The sequence below is a fragment of the Sorghum bicolor genome, chromosome 1 (assembly GCF_000003195.3).
Source record: "Sorghum bicolor cultivar BTx623 chromosome 1, Sorghum_bicolor_NCBIv3, whole genome shotgun sequence".
NCBI lineage: Eukaryota > Viridiplantae > Streptophyta > Magnoliopsida > Poales > Poaceae > Sorghum > Sorghum bicolor.
In genome coordinates this window covers 8949697-8972968 of record NC_012870.2, presented here as the reverse complement: position 1 = coordinate 8972968, position 23272 = coordinate 8949697, and the positions used below count along the sequence as shown (strand labels likewise).

Sequence of the window (23272 nt, the reverse complement as noted above, 5' to 3'; positions counted from 1 at the left end):
AAGTAAGATGTAAATACATTAGAATATCAACAATTGAGTACATGTACATGGATGTACATGGATATGTGTATAATGTAATAAAGCTTAGAATTTCTACAACGCTGGCTGTTATGTGCCCACAACTTCAACTTCGTTTCGCATCCATTGCATCACGCGCGACAACCAGTCTCACAGTCGGCACAACTACCCAGTCAATACTTCCTCTATCCTAAATTAAATTATAAAACATTTGATTTTTTTACTTTAATTTTGACCAGTCATCTTATTCATAATATTTATACAAAAATAATCGAATTTAAGTCATTCTTAAAGAAATTTTATTAATAAATCAAACCACGACAAAACAAATGATATTTTGCATAAATTTTTAAATAAGATGAGAGGTCAAACTTCGTGTTAAAAAAGTTAAACATTTTATAATTTGGGATAGATTAAGAACTAGCCATTGTGCGCCGCTGAACTTTTGACATTTCTTCTCCACACCTTTCTATTTTTTTTAAAAATACCTTATTTATGTACTTTCTCTCTGCAGTCACAAATACTTATTGACACGTTCAACTTTAACTTTTGCACGGTCTTAGGGGATATAGAGCTTTTTTTTTGAATCAGGGGATATAGAGCTATAATCATGTATTCGTTCCACGCAAAACGCCTCTATCTCCGACGTTTGAATATCCTAGTTAAGCTTTGGTACCTCTCCCAAGAGGAATGGTGACTTTTGGAAGTGTACTATCCTATGTTCCAACCTGTTCGCTGGTATAAAAAATCATGGTTAAAATTATTGTTGGCTGGTTTATTGTAAGAGAAAAACATTGCTGACTGACAGAAAAAATACGGCTGAAAATAGAAACGAACAAACTTTCATGAATTCAATTTTGTTTCTTTAACGCTAAAGCTTTTTTTTTGCCGAAACCAACAATTGCTCAATTAGCTAGTATCAAAAAGAAAAAGATCGAGCTCAGTTTAACTCTCCACTCTTCGTCGTCGTCCTAGTACTCGTCGGCTCGTCGCAGTGGGCAGTGGCACAGAGGCAAATCGTGCACACGGCACACGTCCACGGTCTACAAGATGATGAAGCGTTTGAAGTTTAGCTATTTTAATGTTTGATTTAATTTAGAAAAATATAATCAGCAAGGTGGTGGTATATATGTGTACGTGTGTAATTTTATCGCTGCTCAGATTAGTGATAAACATTCCAAATACAATTGTAGACATACTGAAAAATAAACAAAGCGGATTAAGGATGTACCCGGAGAAGAGACAAGTGTCGAAGGCACCAGCGACTCCATTCGTACTAGTCGACATAGTGCGTTGCTTGAAATAGCGGACCACTATCAATGCAGAAAGAAGTTCGCAGTGTAGTCCCGCGAATGTCCACCAGGAAGAAGATGTTCCGATCCCGCAAACATGTCCACCAGGAAGAAGGCGGATCCGATCCCGCGAATGTGTCCACGAGGAAGAAGGCTATCCAAGGAAAGAGATAAAGCGAGCAGTCGCGGAAGACGCTCTCTAAAAACCTGATTGCCTGCACACCCGAGAGACGTCGAGTTTCGGAGGCCATGCTCCCCCGATCTCTCTGTACGCGCAGAGGTTCGGGACAGGAAAACTCAGCGATGCTCGACAAGGAATGATATGACTGGGGAGGAAGGAGTCCGCGGGGATGGAAGAAATAAATAGGCAAAAGAGAAAACAATCAATCAATCTTAATCAATCGCCATCAAATCTTAATAATATGGTAACATACATAATTTGAAACTGAATCCGTTATTACACACACGCACTCGTCTCGCCTCGGCGGCGGCGACGCGCACATGTGGCCTCCTTTTTCTTTTCTTTAACTTCTCTATAGAGGCTATTACAAGCCGTCTATTTAAGTTGAGTTAACAAAAGATTAAAAACCAATCTAAAATTAAACTATTTGTAGTATGATATTTATTATGGGCCCTAAAATTAATTATCATGAAATAATATATAGGCTAAAACTCATATAATATTTAACATGATGAAGCTGTCACGCTCCGTGCACACGACGATGCTAACGCTGCTCCTGCTCGCTTGCCACCCTTTCCAGCTCTCCGACTGCGCCAAACCATCGTCGTCGTCGTCACCGAGGGAGAAAGCCGCGGTGTTTCCCTCTGCTCAGCACCATGACGACGCGGAGGACGCGCACTCGCCCAGCATGTAGACGATGGTCGGGAGCTCGAGGACCAATGACGCACGACGTTCACATAAATTCCCCTCTGTTCACATAAGTTGTCGGGTGTTATTTTATAACGTGCAAACGAAAACATTTGTGTTTCCAGAACATGGAACATGGAAACGAAAATGTGGGTCATGTTTCTGTTCCCAAGCTGCTATGGCTGTGACCTTGCATGTCCACTCACTAATGTTCTGATGATCTTCTCAGTCACTGCTGTATTATACGGTCACGTCACATTGGGTTTCCTTCCAATGATTGGTTCCTTGTGAAATGCATAATACAAATTGTCAACTATTTTTAAAATAATAAAATACAAAATTTTAAAATTTGGTTATGTTTAGTTCCATCCAAAAATTTAAATTACCAATTATTTTGGAATGATGAAATACAAAATTCCAATTATTTGAAGGTTGTATTTAGTTTCATCCAAAATACATAATTTATTGCCCTCTTTATGGCCTCTTATGTTTAGTCCCTCTTTTTTTTTCTAACTTTTTTTTTGGTTTTGGTCCATCATTTTGCATAATGGAACTAAACATCATGTCATGAGGGCAATAAATTCTGCATTTTAGATGAAACTAAACATGACTTAAATTTTTTTGATATTTTGTATTTCATCACTCAAAAGTAATTAACATTTTTCATTTTGTTTATATGGAGAACTAAACACCCCCTTAAGCTCTTTTGGCCTCTTGAGGCCACAATCTAAAATAAAGAATAACTACTTTTTTCCGAAAAAATTTATATGTTGTTTAATTCTATTATATGCAAAATAATAGACTAAAATCTAGAATTTTTTTTGAGATACAAAAAGGAACTAAACACCTCCAAAGTTCATTTCGTGTGCCAATGTCGTTGTTTTGCATCGCGGAGACGAGATGGCAGATTTCCATCACGGCCACGCCCCAGACTCCAGAACCAACGAGGCCGCCGCAAAAAAAAGCCCGACCGGCCGCGTGAACCGACCATTTGAGCAAGTGCGTTAGAGGGTAGTCCCAACTCCCAAGTCCCAACCCAACGTCGATGGCCCTGCCCGCCCTAATCAGCACCCTCCTCGCCGCCGTCATCTGGTGCGCCGCTTACCTCGCCGCCGCCATCTCCTCCGCCTTCTGATTCCCACTCCCCCAACCACAAACTATCCTGTAGCACACCCCACCTCCAGCTCTTTTAGGTCCTAATACTATACTCGCAATCCCTCCCACCGACTCGCTTCGATCCGCCGCCCTCGCGCCGCCATGGGGTACGCGCAGCTCGTCATCGGCCCCGCTGGGAGCGGCAAGGTACCGGTCCCCTGCCCTTCCGACTCCCGGAGCTCTCCCCCTCGCGCTTACTTTTGGGAAACGGGATGCTTGGCTCGCCCGCTGGCGCTAGTCAGGGTTGGGGACGACTCTGTTCGATTAGGGCTCTGATGATGATGGTGTTCCCTCCGCTATCATATTTCAGTTCCTTCTTATTTCGATCAGGTATACTTAGTTTCGTAGTGATCTGGTTCTGGTAGGGTTTCGTTTCCCGTGCGAGGCGATTTCCCTGTTCCCTCTTCTCTGTTTCGGGGGGTTTACGTTTGGATAAACCATTCCCCTTTTGGATTAGAGGGGACAGAGAGCACTGAACTAATTTCCCAACTCAACCCCCTGCTTCCCACATGAATTAATCTGCACATTTACTTGTAAGACCACTTGCAAAAAGATGTTTAGCTTTTGCATACTTGCCACACTGAGGTTTAGGGTCTGATTAAGGAGGAGTTGATGATAGCTTGCTCTAATTGGTTACTTGTGGTGTGTTTGCAGTCAACTTATTGCTCCAGTTTGTACGACCATTGCCAGACTGTGGGCAGGACAATTCATATTGTCAATCTCGATCCAGCTGCTGAGCACTTTGACTATCCTGTAGATATGGGTAATTTTTCTGCTTATGTGTTACAATGTAAAGCTCTTGTCCACAGTAAAGTACTAAAGTATTGCTCTCACTTACTTTTTATTGTCTTGCATTTTGGCAGATATCAGAGAGCTGATTTCATTGGATGATGTTATGGAGGACATTGGGCTGGGGCCAAATGGTGGTCTCATCTACTGCATGGAGTATCCTGTTATTTAAGCATTATTTTTGTTTATTTTATAGGCTGCCAAAGCTATTTAGTTGATTAGTTCTGAACTAGCCGTGTTGCTGGTGCATATTTACACTTATTGCTTGTTAATGGGTTGGAGATGCAAAACCAGTCTGTTAGGAGCTGAAATTGGATTTGTGTTACCTTTTCTTTGCACTTGGTTGTTGCTCTGTGAGACTGATATTTTGAGTTTCAACATTTATTGCATATTTTTTTAAAGGGCACCGTTCATTTGTTTGATCATTAGACATAAGCCCTGTAGATCGTGGCCATGCAATCATTGGATGTTCACTGATATGACAGAGAATGTTGCAGGATGGATTGACTCAAGAACTAATCTAGCTAACTTATGGCAACGTAATTCATGATGATATTGCTCCTTATGTTCGTGGAGTTTGTTTTGCTAGGATTTTATACTTTCAATTTCTGTTTCTTTAACAAAACCTCAGGCACCTAGAAGACAGCTTGGATGATTGGTTTGATGAACAGCTAGAGAACTACTTGGATGATGACTATCTTGTGTTTGATTGCCCTGGTATATTCTCAATTCATCTTTGCATGCTTTGATTGTTTCTTTATAGTTGCACGGTTTCATCTCACTTACTATTCTTACCACTTACATTAATGTGACAAAATAGGCAATCATCAGTCTTTTTTTACTAGCTGTGCATTATACTTGTCCATCAATTATACACAAAGACCATTTTGGGTTACCTCTGGTTTGTTTAGCAATTCTAGTGTATATGTCTTTCTAATAACAATTATATATAAGAAAAACAATACATATTTATAGGATCAACATCACATGTATCGGTTGATAATTTTCTGCATCTTGCTTTTCCAGGCCAGATTGAACTCTTCACGCATGTTCCAGTTTTGCGGAACTTTGTTGAGCACCTGAAACGAAAAAATTTCAATGTTTGCGCTGTTTACCTTCTTGATTCACAGGTTTGAATCATGAATAGAAATTTTCTTGGCAATGAAGATATTAAACAAAAACACAAGCCTGATTTCAGTTGTTTTTTCATGGTCCAGTTTGTCAGTGATGTAACGAAATACATCAGTGGTTGCATGGCTTCTCTATCAGCTATGATTCAGCTTGAACTTCCTCATATCAACATCCTTTCAAAGATGGATCTAGTCTCCAACAAAAAAGAAGTAGAAGAGTATGTTCTTTTTCCTTTCATCCCTTGCATAGTTCCAAAGTTTTGAATTTCCTTGTCTGTATTAATGTTCCAGTGTCTCTAGGTACCTGGACCCGAACGCACAGGTTCTTCTTTCACAGCTGAATCGACAGATGGCACCTCGATTTGGCAAGTTGAACAAGTGTTTAGCTGAACTGGTAGACCTACTATGAACCATCCTTCATGCAAGCATTAACTGTTAAAATATTTTTATCAGAGTTCTGTAGTGATGCCATGGACCCATAATTGTTGGATTTGTGCATTTAAATTTATCCTTTGCATATAAATTGATTGCCAAGTTAAGATATGCTAAAAGTATAGCTTAATGTTCCTTCAATGTGGTACTGCCATGTAAAAGATTGTCTTCCTTGGTGCTTACGTCTTATAAGCCAGATACAGATACAATAGCTTTAGTGTGTTTGCACATTTAATATTTGAGTTCTATGGTGCATGTATCTTATTGTCCAATGGACCACAGGCAATTCACCTTTGTTTTTTTTTTTTAAATTTTTATGGATGGGAAGTGGAAGTATTCTATTACCGATTCTTGGCTATGGTGAGGTCTTCTTGAATAGATCAAATCTGTGGAATGCTCTGATTGCAAACCCTGCCAAATCTGGGGATATCTTAGAAAATTCAGATCGTGCTGGATTTTCATATGGATTTCTACCATTTTAATTTTTTAGTCTAGTAAATAGTAATATATATATTTGAATGCTTTACTTTTACTGAGTCCATATGTGTTCCAGTGGAAGCCTCAGGAGTTATGATTGTCTGAAAGCGTATTTCATTAGCCATTTGAACTAGTTCAGTTTCTTTGTGCTTGGCCACAAGCTCAGAAGCATTGATATAAAGTTGTACAAACATGCAGATGTATTCATTTGCATTCTTGTTTAATTATTTTGTATATACTAATTACTAACATGCTATATTCTTGTTTCCTTTGTACATATGTGAACTAATTCCAATATTCTACTTGTCTCGCTTTCATCAGTGTCATGTTTAATATTTCTATAGTACCTTGTTTTGGTGCTATCAACCTGCAATATTAATCTCAATTCCATCCTGTAGGTTGATGATTACAGCATGGTTAATTTCATACCACTTGATTTGAGAAAGGAAAGCAGGTAAAACTGTTGTTTTTTAATGTTAACAATATCTCTTACATGGTTAAGTTTATGGTTCTTAGTGTATTGTGCAAAACTCCTGTAAACTATACTATGATCATGTAGCCTTTTGTCACTGGATGCCGTGGCATGGTACTCTGCTATTATGCCTACAAATGCACATTTCATATAGCACATTTAACCTGGAAGACGTACTTCCATCTTGACACCTCATTTCTGATGCAGTAGCAGTGTAGCACACTAGGCACCACAAATGTGTTACTATTGTGTTCTACTGCTGTTACAAAATCATGCCTGATTTGACCCTAGGTCCTGCCCTGGGGATAAAAAGAAGTCTAAATCTGGCAACTTTATGAAAGACAGTGACAGGATATGTGTTATTTTAATGAAAAGGAAGGGGACTTTAGCTAGCTTGAATGAATTGTTATCACCAATTCGTTCTTCCTTGCTGACTGTTATATTTCTTTTGCCATGTTTGTGGACATGCAAAATTTCAACTCTTTTATCATGCTATCTGAATTTGTTCTGTCCTCATGTAGTCATCCCTAAATGCCCCTGTTTTTGCAGCATACAATATGTGCTGTCGTATATCGACACCTGTATCCAGTACGGGGAAGATGCTGATGTGAAGGTCAGGGACTTTGAGCCCATCGAAGACGAAGACTAAAATTGCCTCATTGGATGCCGAAGGAGCTGCAAACTAGTTGGTAGTAGTCTTGTAGTGAGGTGTGGCGTTTGGGAATATTATATATGTATGGCACAGACTGCAGGCATGCAAAAAAAAAAAAAAAACGGGCCCATAGGATGCTGATGACATCTACCTGGTTTATGTAAGTTTGAAACTAAAGCAGAGCACTCATATCTACAAGTTCCAGTAAAAATGATTGTGCCTTGATGGTCGTGTTCTCTCTCATCACTCCTTGGTTTATCAAAATCGATTCAATCAGTGGCAGAGCTTGATGAAAAAATAAGAGGGGGGCATCAGCACTAATTTCTTGCTTAATATGTGTGTAGTCATTGATTTTAATCACCAGTTTAATAGCTATTTAAGGGAGTTCTCAATAAACAAGAGGCTATGGCCCTTTTTGTCCTTCATGTAGCTCCGCCAGTGGATTCAATGGGTGCTGTTTGTAGTGCTACTATAAGTTCGTTGTGTAGTTTATTGGCTGGGCTGGACTAAGTTCGTTGAGCTGGCTCGGTGGTTGGTTGTAATTTTTTTTGTGAACTTTTTTTAAAATAAAAATAAGTTGATTTTTAAGTAAGGTGCGACTCGTTAAGCTCGCTTTGAAGTTATGTCTCTAATTTAGGAGATCGTGATCAATAAGTGTCAATTTCAAAAAAAAAAAAAGCTAAAAAAAAAGCAGTTGGCTCGTAATCCACCCCATAAGCCTTCGGGCATATTGCCCTCCTTGCAACGGTGAGACGCTGGCACATTGGCTAGTTTTTGAGCTGTTGGAAGCTTCTACCAGAATGGGTGGTCACCTATCTCGCAGTATCAACACTGGCACATTGGCTAGTTTTTGAGCTGTTGGAAGCTTCTACCAGAATGGGTGGTCACCTATCTCGCAGTATCAACATGCATACCAAGATGGTTGTGGTTGTCTGAGTTCACACTCATGCGTCATCATGCAGTAGCACGATAAGCATTCACCACGTTGCTTGGGAAATCAGTAGCGAGTGCACGAATCAAAGGCCCCGGACGAATAAGAGTAAATTTAATCTTATATGCAAGAAAAAGGACAAGCGATGACATGCTGATCCATGGATGGCAGGATGGGGTATTCATCGTGTCATTGATAACCATCATCAGGATATGGACTCAAGATCTGGGCCCTCACCGACTAGCGAAAACCAAACAGTTCTCCATTTTTCAAAATTTCATTTTTGATACATTTATTACAAGATAATGTGTTTGATGGTGAAAACACATTTATTCCGCCAAAAAGGGGTCATCAAATGGGGCCATACAACCATCAATTATCCATACACTCTAACAGCTGGTGCCTCGGTGACTACATCCTTGCAGCAGGAAGCTGCCCTGCAAAATCATAATGTTTGGAAAAAAGAACTAGTAAGCATAATATGGGAAGAAGCACCATACAAAACACTGGAAACGAGCAAGAAAGGTCATAGTACAACAGATGCAACAAAACATTTCGATACCAAAGCATAAACTTGAAAATCATACACAAGGTAGCCAAAGTTATAATAAAAGCTTAAGTTTATTAGTCATTTTGAACTAATTGATGGTTTTGCTAACTTGTCTGACAGCCAAGCTAACTGGGTCATCGAATCTATTTGAATAGTTCTATCCAATACACTGCTTCTGTACAGCATCAAAGGTTCAAAAAGTGTACTTTGAAAAGAATAGGTTCTTATTTGACAGAATACTGCAGGAAAGAATAAGGTTCGATTAAATGGAACTTCACATGTTAATAACATTCTCCGTTCTATAACAACCTCTGTTCTACTGAAATGAAACAGTGCACTGTGTCACATGAAGCTAAGGTTCTATGAAAATTGAATTCCAAGTGCCACAAACATAAGTGGAAAATAGCTCATAAGATTGAATTACCTGCACTACGAACACCATTCTCTAGCATTCTGGAACATTCGCAGCCAAGGGCTGGGGCCACTCTTCTCAACCTGCCATTCCTTGGGATACCAGGGATATTGCCACATCATGAAGCAACGCTCTGGATGCGGCATCATAGCCAGGTGCCTCCCATCAGGTGAGCAAAGGGCTGCTATACCTAGTGGAGAACCATTAGGATTGAAGGGATAGGTCTCAGTAATATTGTTAGAATCATCACAATACCGCACAGGAACCAGATTAGACTTCACAACAGTAGCTAGAACATTTTCATCTGGGAAGAAAGCTCTTCCCTCGCCATGAGCACTCCAAACACCCAAGGTGGAACCTTCCATCCCTTTGAACATAATAGCAGGAGAATCGCCAATGGACACACTGGTAAACCGGCACTCAAAACGACCAGATTCATTGTGAATAAATCTCGGCTGGGACATATCTCCACCTGTACCAAGAGAACCTCCAACACGTGGTCCTGGCACCCAGCCAAGAAGAGCCATAAGCTGACAACCATTACATACTCCAAGGCTAAATGTGTCTGGCCTATGGTAGAAGTCCTGGAATTGCTGAATGAGGGGTTGGTTAAACCTGATTGATGCAGCCCAGCCTTTCGCTGAATCCAGCACATCTGCATAGCTGAAACCACCAACAAACGCAATCCCACGGAACTCCTTGAGAGAAGACTTCCCAGCCAAGAGGTCTGACATTGTAATATCCCATGGTTCAAATCCAGCAGCGTGGAATGCAGCAGCCATCTCCCTGTCCCCATTGCTCCCTTCTTCACGAATGATGGCAACCTTTGGTTTCGAGGAAGCAGTCAGCAGTTTCCCATCTGTGAATTTGGGGGTAAAAGACAGAGACCATGATGGTGATGTCCTGCATTTTAGTCCTTCTTTCTCAAGTTTGACACAAGATTTCAGACGTTGTAGCTCCTCAAGCTGGAAGCTTGTTTCCTCCCACAGATCCCTGAGATCCGAAGTTTTTTCCTTGAGATGCAGATTACCATCAACAAAAACTTCTATTTCTGGTGAAGTAGTAACTTCTCCAATAACATTAGCGGAAATGCCTGCTATTTCAAGCTTTTGCTTCACAATGTTGAGATATTTTGAGTGTACTTCAATAATGAGGCCAAGCTCCTCTGCAAAAAGTCCTTCAATAAGGCTCCTATCTTCTAAGTCTATGTCGAGCTTAAAACCACAGTTACCAGCAAATGCCATCTCAAGAACACTCACAATAAGGCCACCGTCGCTTATGTCATGACCTGCTGAAATAAGACGTTGACTGAGCAATTCCTGAATGGCCTCAAATACCTTCTTCAAGTACAGAACATCATCAATGTCCGGGCAATCATTTCCAATTTGATCAAATGCTTGTGCAAGAGCAGAACCACCGAGACGGCGATTTCCTTTAGCAAGATCAATATGCAGAAGAACTCCATCCTTACCGAGCTTCAAATCAGGGGTTACTGTCAATGTTATATCAGGACATGTCACGTAAGTACTGATGACCAGATTTCCAGGAGCCTTGACGACTTCACCATCACATTGAGCTGCCATGGAAAGACTGTCCTTGCCCCCATCTATCGCAATACCAAGTTCAATCATGCAGTCAGCCAATGCAACAGCTGCATCATACATATCTGCACCTTCGCCATCAAGCTTTGCAGCATACATCCAATTCCCGCTTGCTTTGACATCAGCAAGTGATGTAACCTTAGCCCAAACAAGATTAGTCAAGGCCTCCCCAACAGCAAGTCTGGCCATGGCCTTAGGATTAAGCAAACCCTTTATTGGTTGTTCTCCAATGCTGCAAGCACCACCTGTTAGGTCTGTGTACGTCTGTGCAATCACAGCCACATCAGCAAGCGGGAGTTGGAGAGGCCCAACTGTCTGCTGTTGTGCAACAAGACCTGTCACACACCTATCAACCTTAGTGGTCAAGAAACGTTTTGAACAAACGGATGGGAGCCTTAATACTCGCTTCAGAGCATCTAGTAGTGTAACCCCGGGTGCAATGTCTAAAGGCTCTGTGACTTGAGAAACACGCCTGAACTCAAAGGTCTTCTGAGGCATATCTCCTAAAACCTTTTCAAGCTCAAGTTCTTCAACAGGGGTTGGAGGAGGGAGGCCATTCAGCTTTGAATGCTCCACAGCAGCGCTATCAATCAACACAATTTTTCCACAGCCATCAATTTTCCCAATGACAGCCATTGAAACTCTTTCCCTCTCACAAAGCGATTCTAACAGGCTTCTGCTCTCAGGTTTCACAAGTAGTGCATCCTGTTCCTGGTACTCAGCACCCCATATCTCCAAGACAGACAATGTATGATCACCAACAACAATTGAACGGATATCAATTTCAGCTCCCTTGGGATATATTATTTCCTTCACAACATTACAATTTCCTCCTGCACCCTGATCATGAATGCTGATGATAGGATTGCTCTCTCCCATTTCTGCACATGCCCTGACTACACGATACAATTTCTGTGCCATCTCGGCATCTCCACGCTGTACTGCATTGAAATCAAGCTCTGCATCATTCTGGCCACTAACCATACTCGAGGCAGCACCACCACCCATGCCAATTCGGTACGCTGGACCACCAATCTTCACAACTAGCATGCCAATTTCTGGGTCATCCTTTGATATGTGTGCATGGTCAATTTGCCCTATAGCTCCACTGAACATTATAGGCTTCAACCATTCACGCCGCTCCCCATTTAGCAACCTCATTCCAAATGTTCTGGTATATCCCTGAATTAGAGGCTCACCAAATTTGTTCCCATAGTCAGATGCACCATCACTAGCATCAACAAGAATTTGCAATGGAGAGGCCAGATTCACTGGGTAAGAAAATGAAGGGTCCTCCCAGGGTGCATTTGAATTGTCAATTCGAAGATTACCAACACAGTAACCAGCAGTGGATGCAACAACAAATGAACCCTTCCCAGTGGCATGTGTGTCCCTTATACGTCCACCTGCACCTGTCTCAGCTCCAGGGTATGGTGCAACAGCACATGGAAAATTATGGGTTTCTGCTGTGAATAAAATATCTAGCTCACGCATGATAATGGATAATGGTGAAGTGAAACCTGGAATTGTTGGGCGTAGCTGATTTACTGGGAATCCTTTTATTGCACTCGAGTTATCCTTGAATCCGATGACAGAGTTATTGGGGTTGGCTTTCAGGGGACTCTTCACTAACTGGAACAAAGTGGCTGGCATGATCTCTCCGTCTATTACAAGCTTTCCATTAAAAAACCAATGTCTGCTATGTTCGCTATTGGATTGTGCAATATCAAAAAGTTCCACGGTAGTTGGATTGCGTTTAATATCATCTCTGAAGAGGTGTGTATAGTAGTCAATATCTTGTTTATCAAAAGCAAGTCCCATCCTCACATTTATTTCTTCCAATGCTTTTTCTCCCCTTTCAATGACTGGAACAACATGAACAGGTTCAGGAACTACATCTGATTGAAATGATGTGAGCTTGTTGGGATAAATGCACTCTGTCATTCTATCATGAACCAATGCAGTGAATTCTTTGAGCTGACTTTCATCAAGTGGGTCACTACCAGGCTCAAGGCACAAAAGGTATCTTCTTGATCTCTCCAGTCGTGTTACTTCTACTAACGAGAGAGATTTACAAATTGAGACAGCATTGGTCGAGAATGCTGTTGAAAATGTCATCCGGGGACCAACCTCAACAATGACAGTACAAGAATTTCTAGATTCTTCATCCTCCAGAAAGCTCCTAGTTTGCAACTTCTCAGGTTCATAAGTTTCTGCTAAGAGCCAATGAAGCGTTGAAAGCTTCTCAGGAGTGAGTGGATTGTCCAATTGAATGTTGAAGCACTGCTCAGTCAGTATATCAACAATATTAGCAGAAACCTTCGCCTTCACTTTCCTGAGCAGCTCCATGGTTTCACTTCCTTGAAGAAATGGGATACGGTACAGGTGAATAATTCCAACATCCAACGCAGTATCAGGTTTCTCAACTAATGGACTGTCAAACCCCTTGGATGCCACGGCCCCAGGAGATGATGGCAATCGGATATTACGAGTCATAACTCTTTGTAGACGTGGCCAACAAATATGCTGTTGATGGAAGCAGTGTTGAGTCATTCGCAATCTTCTTGACCCAAGACTTCTCGCAGGAATTAAACCACATCTTTTTCCCTATGTAGAGAGCAAACATAAGAAGAAGCTAATGCAAGCCAAAAACAAATTGTGTTATTTCATAGACTGTATACCATATTTCCAGGAAAGCCTTCAGTCCGTAACAGATTGCTTGCCGTCATTTGGCCAGGTGATGCCATCCCAAACCACAGGATTTTTATTTTTTATTTCTTGTCAAAAGAGAATGGGAGATCTGCACATGGATTGGGAACCAGGGTTATGTTGAATCAAGCGTGAAATTATAGAAGGGATGCAAAGATATAAGTGTACAGAGAGATTTGAGCATGCCAAATCAAAGAAGATAAAACAATCATGATAGGAGATCATTTCTTTTGAACAAGTTCCTCAATTTATTTGTCATCCCAAAGATTACGGTGCCATTTCAAATGTCAGGAGGGTAGTGGTACTAATAAAGTCATGCAAAACAGTTCCTCGTGTGAAAAATGCAGAGACAAGATTAAAGAAAACTATTTCTACAGGCTCACCACGTTAGTGTGCTAACTTGCTCCATTATTCATGCGATGCTAAACAACTTGTCTTCTAAATTGTTGTAAAATACAATTGCTGTAGTAAATAGCGCTGTTAAGCCCTGAACCAAATTTACCAGCTAGTACAACTACGGCACTACGCTGTGTACACCCTATACGCATGCAAGCTGTCAAACATAGATGTTCCTAGATATACTGCATATATTATTGGTAGCATACAGTAGTGACCTAGTGTTGTCTCACGAGTCAAGACAGCGACATGTACATGGTTCAAAATATCTTGGTTTTAACTGTCAGGCTGTCTGAACTCGGAACCAGTGGACACTGACCTCAATACTTTTACCACTCCAAGCTGCTTTGATCAGTAGCCGAACCTCAAAAAAACAAAGTAGTAAACTGCGACTAGTAGATAGTTATTCAGTAGTCAGTACTCACCAAGTTTTGCAAAACAAAAACAGAAACAATGAAACAAACTGGAAGAATCGAAGAAGAACGTATGAGATTTGGATTCGATGGCTCTAGGCACAAAACAAACTCTCAGAAACAGTCGACCCAGAAAATACATATGAACATAGGGTTCCTTACCAACGAAAGACGCAGGAATCAACGCGCCAGTCAAGCCAGACGGGAAAAAGGACGAGTAGGACAACAGCACCGTGAAATGAACTCCTCGGAGGCGCGGCCGGAACGCTCCGCTCCGCTCCGCTCCACTACGCTTCGCTTCGCTCGGGCGGAGGCCGGGAGTGTTCCCCGGCGGCGCGCCGAATACGAGGAGACAAGCTTGCGGTGAAGCAGGAGACGGAGAACTGGAGAAGCAGCCGCCGCCGCTGCGAGCGCGAGAGAAAAGGGGAGGAGAAAAAGGGAAGGCAAAGATGCCTTTCGCACTCACGCACCACAGCGCAATGTTATTGACGTTATTGGGCCGGTCCTAACCAACGTGGCCGCCGCCTGTCGGCCCAACGCAATGTTTGTTGGGCCACGGATTCTAAGGGGATTTACTGGAGCGCGGGGAGAGCTGGCCCAGCTGTTGCCGCAGTCACTGAGCTTTACCTTTCCGCCGGCCCGGCCCCCGATTGCAGTCACCCGAATTTTTTTTTTCACATGGTGTTGGTTCCATGAAAACTCTCGGTAAGTACCCCGCGACGCGTACGTTTGTGTCTTTCTGACTTCTGAGACACTGCAGCATTTTTTTTTTTTGCGAGACGAGACACTGCAGCATTTGTGGGCGTTCAAGAGCAAGGGCAATGGAACAACCGCGAGCCCCGGTCATAGAAACTACTGTAACCCGAGAAAGCTTCGCGCGTACTTCACCGAGGATCTCGGGAAAATGGCACCCTATTTCCTGCCGACTACTGCCGTGATGCATCAACGTTGCTTTCCCTATATATACACATGCATGATGCGTTCCTCCGGCTTAGTTCATCACGAACAAGCCAAGGAAGGAGAGCCCAAGCCCAACCAAAACGATCTAGAGATCGTCACGTCCCCAGCGAGTCGGCGTTTGCTGTGCCGATTGGCATGGGTCTCCGCGCTGCACCGTCGTGTTCGATGCACGCAGGCAGGTTGCTGCTGGTCATGGCGCTCGTGACCTTCTTGGCGACCACGGCGACGCAGGGTGCGAGGCCGGGACCACTGGCGGGGCCGCCCGGGCACGGGGGCGCGCGCACCACGACGACGACGACGAGGAGATCGGTGGTGGACGCCACCACGCAGCGCGGCCCATCGTGCTGCACCCATGATCGCAACACAGGTGGCACCTCGTGCTGCCCACCATAACTGCTGCACCCACTGACGGCTCTGATGAGCCCAACCCCATGATTCCACTCGATCGAGAAGCCAGACGCACAACCACCATCTGTATCCCTGATGTTCTGTAAGCTACTAGCACTACCTGGTCGACCGTCCCTTGCTTCATTTGTATTTGGTTGGTTTCGGTGTCATTAACAGGTTTGTTTGCATTTGGTTCCAGCGTACTGGAGTATCGATTTGCAGAAAACTCAATGCGATGAGTAACAAAGAGCCTTACTACAGCATTGGAGTAAATAGTTTGTGAAAAGTCCTACACGTGCTTGTAATTTCAATTTTCAAAGAAGGTTTTCCTGTTGTCGTGCAAATGCAATCTATAGTACCTACCTTTAAGAATGAATTAATTCAGCGTTGTTACTTGTAGTTGTAGCACAATTGTGGTTGCCTAATTACTAAATCTAAATTACTCCTTTATCATGTCTCAGGGGGAATTATCGTTTTGTGTATGTTTGGGATTGAAGGACTAACACTTGTGACAATAAAATGAAATCGTTTGTTTCTCTGCATAAATATAATTAATCCACCGGAATACGCATAAAATTCACACATTATACAAGTGGAACGGATTTGGTTAATTTCATAGGAATCAGAATTGCATGGGCTGTAAAATTATTTGGACGCACGGTTTTTCTTAAGAACATTCGACGTGAGCCTGAAATGGCACGGCAAAAAGAGACTACCAAGGTTTCAAATTCCGAGAGCCAAATTAGGATCAGAAAAGGAAAATTCTCTTTCCTAGAATGGCAGGATGACATGATCCCATTCTCATGTCATCACTTATGACCGTCTTCTTCTTCTCAAAATGCCAAATAAATCCTTAATCCTTAAATAATATAAAACCATTTTATTACAAAAAACAATTTAGATGCACATAATAAACGCGACCGGAAAAGGGTAGTATTCTTCTCTGCGCCCGTTACTCCTTCCCCGCCTCCGCTCCTCGCCGCCCCGCGGCGCGGCGACGCCCGATCCTAGGATTCGCGAGGGGGCTCCCGACGCCTCCTCGCCGTGCGCCGCACCGACCCCCGCCACCGACGCCATCGCTTCCCATGTCGGTCCGATCTGGCGGCCGCCAGCTATCCTTCGAGCTGCTCGCGGGCGACCTCACCGCCGACAACGCAGACGATATCTCCCCGCGCTCCCTGCCCGACACCACGTCTGATGGACAACGCCGGCGCAGGAGGCGGTCCAAGCGCAAGCGTGGGTTCCGGAGCCCTCCGATCGACGAGGCGGCCTCGGAGGGGGAGCAGGAGCCGTGCGTGGAGGGCGGCGGCGACTCGGCCGCGGCGTTCAGGGTCCCGGATCTGAGGTCTACTGCGGAGACTGTGTGCGAGGGCTCGGACGCCGAAAGGTCTGCGGCGAGCTGCGTGACCTATGTTGGCGTGGAGCTGAGGCAAAGGAGCGTCTCCGTGGGCGCGAGGGTGTTGGCGGCGTCCGCGGATGATGGGACCAGCAGCTGCGGCAGCAGCACGCGGGAGAGCGCTGCAGCTGCTGCTGCAGCGGTGGCGGATGTGGCGGCCATGGCGTGGCGGCCTGAGGCGAATGGGGGCATGATGAAGAAGAAGCTGGAGAAGGAGTCGTCGCTGGATTGGGAGAAGTACATGAAGGATAATAGCAACATTCTCGGAGGTTCAGATCTCACTGTTCACTGTATGCCTTTTATTGTGATAATTTGATGGTCCTTTTACCACTTCTCATTCTAGACAACACATTTTGTAAGGAATATCTTAGACAATTTTGCTTCATTTCTGAGACATGAACAAAGTAGAACATGACACCTGTGAAGTTTGTTGCATCCTAGAATTAGAGCATTAGGCTGGAAAGACAGTCAGAGTGTGAAATACTAATTGCTGGTTCATTCTTGGTGGATTTTCATATCTGACTAAATCTGGGAGATCTGATCACAAAACAGAATAATTATTTTAGTGGACCAATTTTCATTGCACTTGTAGATTCAAATTCAATTCTGATTTAGTAGCGTGCTATTCTATATTGAGTTGACAAGCCCATGCATATTCACACCTCTATAAACCATTTGCTGTTGCAGAAGTTGAGCGCCTTGACAATTCACCATTCAGATATTTCCTTGGGGAACTATATGGTGGCAGTTCACTAAGAAGCACAATTGCAGTAGGCAATGAGAAGAAGCGACAGCGGGTGTACAACACTATGTTTCATGTCCCATGGAGATGTGAGCGGGTATGCTTCTGCACTTCTAATGGCAATACTTGTGAACACATCTTGCATTGCATGTGATTTGAACTTTCGAGTATTGATGCTATTCTAGTTTATTATCTTGCTTGATGTCAGGCATTGTTGGGAAATGGATCCAATATGCAAGAGTTATTCACAATTTGAAATTTTTTTAAAAAATAATTTTGCATGTTGATGAAACCAATAACTCACCATGTACTTTTTACTGAACAATCATGAATGAAATCTTGTCCTTGTTTGAGACTTTGAGTATTGATAGGCAAAAATGTATATTGACTGCTGTGATGAACTTCATACTTGGTTATGTGTGTACTTAACATATTTCAGGAGTTATTAACTTATTATGCACTTGTTTGTGTGATGAGAGAGATGTTTGATAATGGTAAAATGCTGCAGCTAATTGTCGCAGGATTCTTCGTCTGCTTGGATTCCTTTCTGTCGTTGCTTACAATTATGCCAGCACGAATTGTCATTACCATCTGGCGGGTGCTGAAGACCAGGTGGGTTTGCAATTTTACTGTAAATTAAATGAAGTACGTTCTAGTATTTTAATTATTTATTGCCTGAAACAAATTTTGACTGAACTGTTGTTTAGCAACATATTGGCAGTACGGAGACATTTCTGATTATGCTTGATGTTGTCTTATATGATGTTCAGAAAAAAGTTTAACTCTTAGTGATATAATTTTTGTTTTAGATAATTGCACCTGAGCCAGTCTTAGGGTACCAGTTCTGGTTCTGGTTGGGAAGCTTCTGCTTAATAGTTAACCTTGCTCATAGGTCTTATCACATAAACCTAGTACCCTGTTGTAGTGAAAACTTAATGCACTTTGACCATATCTTTCTGATAAGCTAGTATCTATTGGATGTTTAACTCAACAATCGGAGTGTACATTTGGGATTTACAAGTATGATTTACTTTTTTTAGTGAACTTGCATATTGGAACTTTACAAGTATGGGAACTTACTTTCTAGTTAAGATAATCTCAGTTTGAAATGCAGCAGTGACTATCTGAAAGAAACTGAGCTCCTTATACAGTACATGATTTACTTTGAGAGGAAATATGAACCATGGAATAATTGCATAAATAGAGATAACCTGTTTAGAAGCAATACTTCGCAAGACAAGGCAAAAGTATTATTTGTTTTGATTTTTCCAATCAAGTGGCTAGTTTATGCTTGGTATCCTCCATTGTCAATATTAGTTTACTATTTGGTACATTGGCTTATATACTGATGTTCTCAGCATTTATTGTAGTAAACTTCAGCGGTGCAAGAAACCACCAACATTATTTACTGTTTTACATCATTTCCTGTTCTGTTGCTCTACATGTTTGTAGTTGTGTCTTTTCTACCATTGACTTGTTTGTGCCAGCTGTAATTGTCACGAAGGCACTCGTTCCCATTCAGTCCCTAGATCATGTAATTATTTATCCAATGTATTTGTGACAGGAAGTTTCGACGGCCAAATGCTGCTGATTTATCAGATTATGGATGTTTTGTAGTTCTAGCCCTTGGAGTTGCTTCTTTGCAAATGATAGGTTAGCAACCCCCCCTCTCTTTTTTTTTGCTTGAACAAGTGCACATCCTACATATTTGATAATCCACCACCCACAATTATTCTTTTTTTGTGTCAGATATTAGCTTAATTTACCATGTCATTCGTGGTCAGGGCACGATCAAGCTTTATGTCGTATACAACGTACTAGAGGTGAGTATACTATTATTGAAAGTATACATTTATTATTAATATTTGTGTGCTTGACCTCTGTTTTTGTTTTAGATCTTTGACAAACTCTGTCAATCATTCGGTGAGGACGTGCTGCAAGTTCTGTTCAACTCAGCTGAGGGGTTGTCAGCATGCTCGGCAGATAATGTGACATTTGAACTGATGCGGTTCATTTTGGACGAGGCGATAGCCGTTGTTGCATTTGATATCCTTTTCTGCAGTTTGCATCAGTTAATTTCCCTTTAAATGGTAGATGCAATTTGAATTAGAACCAGATAAGATCATGGACACCTGACTGCCTAATGATAAAGGTCAAGGTCACACACAGACCTGGTGGTGAATCTAGTGATTGCAATAGCAAAATTTTCAATTGAATATACAGTGGTATGGGTTTGCTTGACATCAATGTGCTCTAATTACATTGTAGATTTAATTGTATTATCACTACTGCTGCTATTTTAATATAAACATCGAATTTTGAATTCCTTAACAATTTATACTTGTCCATTCATTTGTCTTGTTAGCTCAGGCGATCACCCTGTCAACATGTATTATTGCCCACAACAATGCATTATTGGCTCTACTGGTATCAAACAATTTTGCTGAGATAAAAAGTAATGTATTTAAGCGTGTTAGCAAAGAGAATCTTCATAGTTTGGTATACTATGGTGAGTGTGCTTATGATTTATACGCATATTATTCCAAACAATGTGCTTTTGTATTTATTCTTTGGTTCTTTACCTGCTGAACTACTTACTGTTTTCATCATCTTAGCCCCTTAAACATGTCAAAAAATGCTAAGTTGGACTTCATTAATGTTTATCTACATAGGATTTTTTGCAAAACTGAACCATCTACAAATAGTTTTTTGTACATTTTTATCAATGTAAGGTTCAAAACCATTTATGTTACATAGGATCTAAACACCTAGCTTCAATCAGCAGTTTGATGGCAAAAATCAAAATATGTTCTCTAAATTCAATCATCATGTTTATCTAAATTTAGCAAACTTCATATTCACCTTTGTTCAATCTTATATGCTGTTATTCTTGATAATTAATTCATATGAAGATGCTGCTTATTTGCTTATAACATTGTAACTTGCAGACATCATCGAGCGATTTCACATCACGGCCTTTCTGCTATTTGTTCTTGCTCAAAATATCTTGGAAGCAGAGGGTCCATGGTTCGACAGCTTTCTTACTGTAAGTTTAGTATTCTTTCATTTTCAGTACCTCCAATGCAAAGATTTTTTTTTTATCAAATTGAAAACTCGTTCAAACATTTTGTTTGTTATCACTGCAGAATGCGTCATTGGTTTTTTTGTGTGAAGTAGTTATTGATGCTATCAAACATTCCTTCCTTGCAAAATTTAATGAGATAAAGCCAGTTGCTTATTCAGAGTTCTTGGAAGATCTTTGCAAGCAGGTGAGGCGAGCTTATCTCGATTCTATCTGTTTTTCAGGCTTAATGATGTGTGCCATTTGATACAATCATACAGAAATGGATAGCTAAGCAACAATTAGGTAGTTGAACATCTTCACAAGAGGTACTTGATTATTATGAAGCTAAACTGTTAAAGAAAATAAAACATACACGCACAAAAGCACAAAACAGTTTAATTTTGTTAAGTGACATGTACTTTGTGATGGCTGTACTATCACGGGCGGAGCCCAGTGGAGGCGAAACTGGGCTCCCGCCCCCCCTTGGCCTGTCAGAAATTCGCAAGGCCCAATACTTATCTAGGCCTCCATTCTAGTAGAACTTTAAAACAGGCCAACTGAGACACCATCAGCCAACACTCACGCACGCAACAGCTTGGTGGGCCAATAGCCGAGACTCACCGGTTCGAAGCTTGCGGCACGTCGTCGTGGTGGCCATAGTCGTTGTGCAGATCTCCGTACTTCCGCCTCTTGCTGCTACATGTTGTGTTTCTTGTATCCTTTTTTTTTCACAGTTGTTGTTAGTTAATTTGGTATGGTTATGCTAAGATTAGCAATCAAATCAAATACGTTCATAATATGGTGCATTTAGAAACTCTATTCCGTTTTTTTCTTTAAGAAAAAAATGAGATTGTTCGACTGTTGCGGAAAAGGTGGAGACGAAAATCCATTTGAAATTTCATTTTTTTTAGTATTAACTGTAGCTGACTTTAAAAAATTTGGCCCCCCCTTCCATTCGCTTCACCCTCCGCCACTGTGTACTATTGCTGCATTGCTTATTTTTGTAATTCTCTGTCAGTGAATTTTCTGATGGTACTGTGTTACTGTATTCTATTAGGTATATTTATCTTAATGCCAGTGTTTCAAATTTGTTTTATATGTTAGGATGCATTTACTGAAAAAGTCAACTTGCCATTTGAACTGATGATTGACATGCATTGAGCATTAGTTTTCAATATATTCCAGGTCCTCCTTGGGGCACAGTTTCCCTGCTTTGATTGGTTTATTATACCAAAAGTTTGTGGCATTGAAGTTCGATTGCCTAGATTTTGAATATTATCCATTAAACCACCATTAATGACCATATTCTCTACAGATTTTGAATGACAAACCTGATGACCATAAGAAGGACCTAACATTCATCCCCCTTGCCCCAGCTTGTGTTGTAAGTACACGCCCAACTATCCATGCTCTATAGTGCCATGTTACATTGTACAGACTACTTACATGGAAAAAGTGCCTTGTTTCTTTAGGTAATTCGTGTATTGACCCCGGTATATGCTACCCTCCTTCCTGCTGGCCCTTTTATCTGGAGAATATTCTGGATTTTACTTTGGTCAATTCTGACCTATTTTATGCTCGCCATATTCAAGATAATCGTGGGATTGATACTGCGCTGCCTTGCAAATTGGTATGTAAATCTACGGCTCACAAGAAAACAACATGCGGATTGAGTACATGGCACCACAATTCAGGTGCTAAGGTTACGACATCTCTGAGAAGAAATTTTGCTGTGGTGCATGAAGTACAGCAAGCACTTCAGCTGCTGAGAGGTGACAGAAGTATTGTTAGTATAGTACAGCACAGATAAATATTATAGTACCTTCTTCCAAGGGTTTTGTCGATTCGAGGAACAAATTAGTCCAATTTTGTGGTGTTTACGGTTTATTTCTGACCTCCGTTTGTGCATAGTCAGCTTCAGCCTAAATTATCTGCTGTCACCTAACCAAGATGTTCTGATCTGTTATATAAGGCATGTTTATACATTTCCTTCGGGAAAAAAAAAACTATTTCATATTTCTGGTGCATGTCTTGGCGATAAAATTTGTTCATGATCATTTTCCCAATGCACTAGCTTTATTTTTTGCAGAGTGTGGCACGTCCGAATTTCATTGCCACAAAGCCATAACTACAGGGTTTAATCGCACAACAACGTTAACAAGCTTACAGAATGACCAAACGCTTAACAGCTGTTAAGCTCTCGAGACAAATTACAGAATGGTTTTTCTATTTCTTTTTTTTTGGCACGAACAGGTCTATGAGCAATTTCCGGACCTGAGAAATTACCGTGTGTACAGCTGTAGCACTTTGGTGTGTATTTGACAAATATTATTTAATTATGGACTAACTAGGTTCAAAAGATTCGTCTCGTAAATTATAGATAAATTATACAATTAATTATTATATATATATATATTTAATATTTT

The 23272-nt window shown here is 41.5% G+C and overlaps 3 protein-coding genes across 4 annotated transcripts; 2 read left to right on the top strand and 1 right to left on the bottom strand.

Moving 5' to 3' along the window:
* Positions 3122-7496, top strand: LOC8062903 (GPN-loop GTPase 3). The gene is made up of 9 exons (XM_002466523.2): positions 3122-3480; positions 3988-4096; positions 4197-4278; positions 4754-4839; positions 5149-5252; positions 5340-5470; positions 5553-5646; positions 6560-6615; positions 7183-7496. Exons 1-9 carry the CDS (start codon positions 3436-3438, stop codon positions 7280-7282), a joined length of 807 nt encoding a protein of 268 aa, XP_002466568.1. The 5' UTR covers positions 3122-3435; the 3' UTR covers positions 7283-7496.
* On the bottom strand, positions 8390-14742 carry LOC8063375 (probable phosphoribosylformylglycinamidine synthase, chloroplastic/mitochondrial). Of its 2 annotated transcripts, XM_021450374.1 has the most exons (5): positions 14460-14742; positions 14204-14276; positions 13461-13579; positions 9191-13386; positions 8390-8653 (listed from the first exon to the last, which is right to left on the bottom strand). In XM_021450374.1, the coding sequence occupies exons 3-4, from the start codon at positions 13524-13526 to the stop codon at positions 9196-9198; spliced, it is 4257 nt and encodes a 1418-aa protein (XP_021306049.1). In that variant the 5' UTR covers positions 13527-13579; positions 14204-14276; positions 14460-14742; the 3' UTR covers positions 8390-8653; positions 9191-9195. The 2 variants fall into 2 exon arrangements, with proteins under 2 accessions (XP_021306049.1, XP_002463993.2); XM_002463948.2 differs by lacking the exon at positions 14204-14276.
* LOC8063374 (protein POLLEN DEFECTIVE IN GUIDANCE 1) lies at positions 16550-22862 on the top strand. The gene is made up of 11 exons (XM_002466522.2): positions 16550-17309; positions 17728-17879; positions 18291-18394; positions 19347-19435; positions 19532-19605; positions 19678-19828; positions 20124-20291; positions 20731-20828; positions 20929-21051; positions 22162-22230; positions 22319-22862. The coding sequence occupies exons 1-11, from the start codon at positions 16730-16732 to the stop codon at positions 22517-22519; spliced, it is 1809 nt and encodes a 602-aa protein (XP_002466567.2). The 5' UTR covers positions 16550-16729; the 3' UTR covers positions 22520-22862.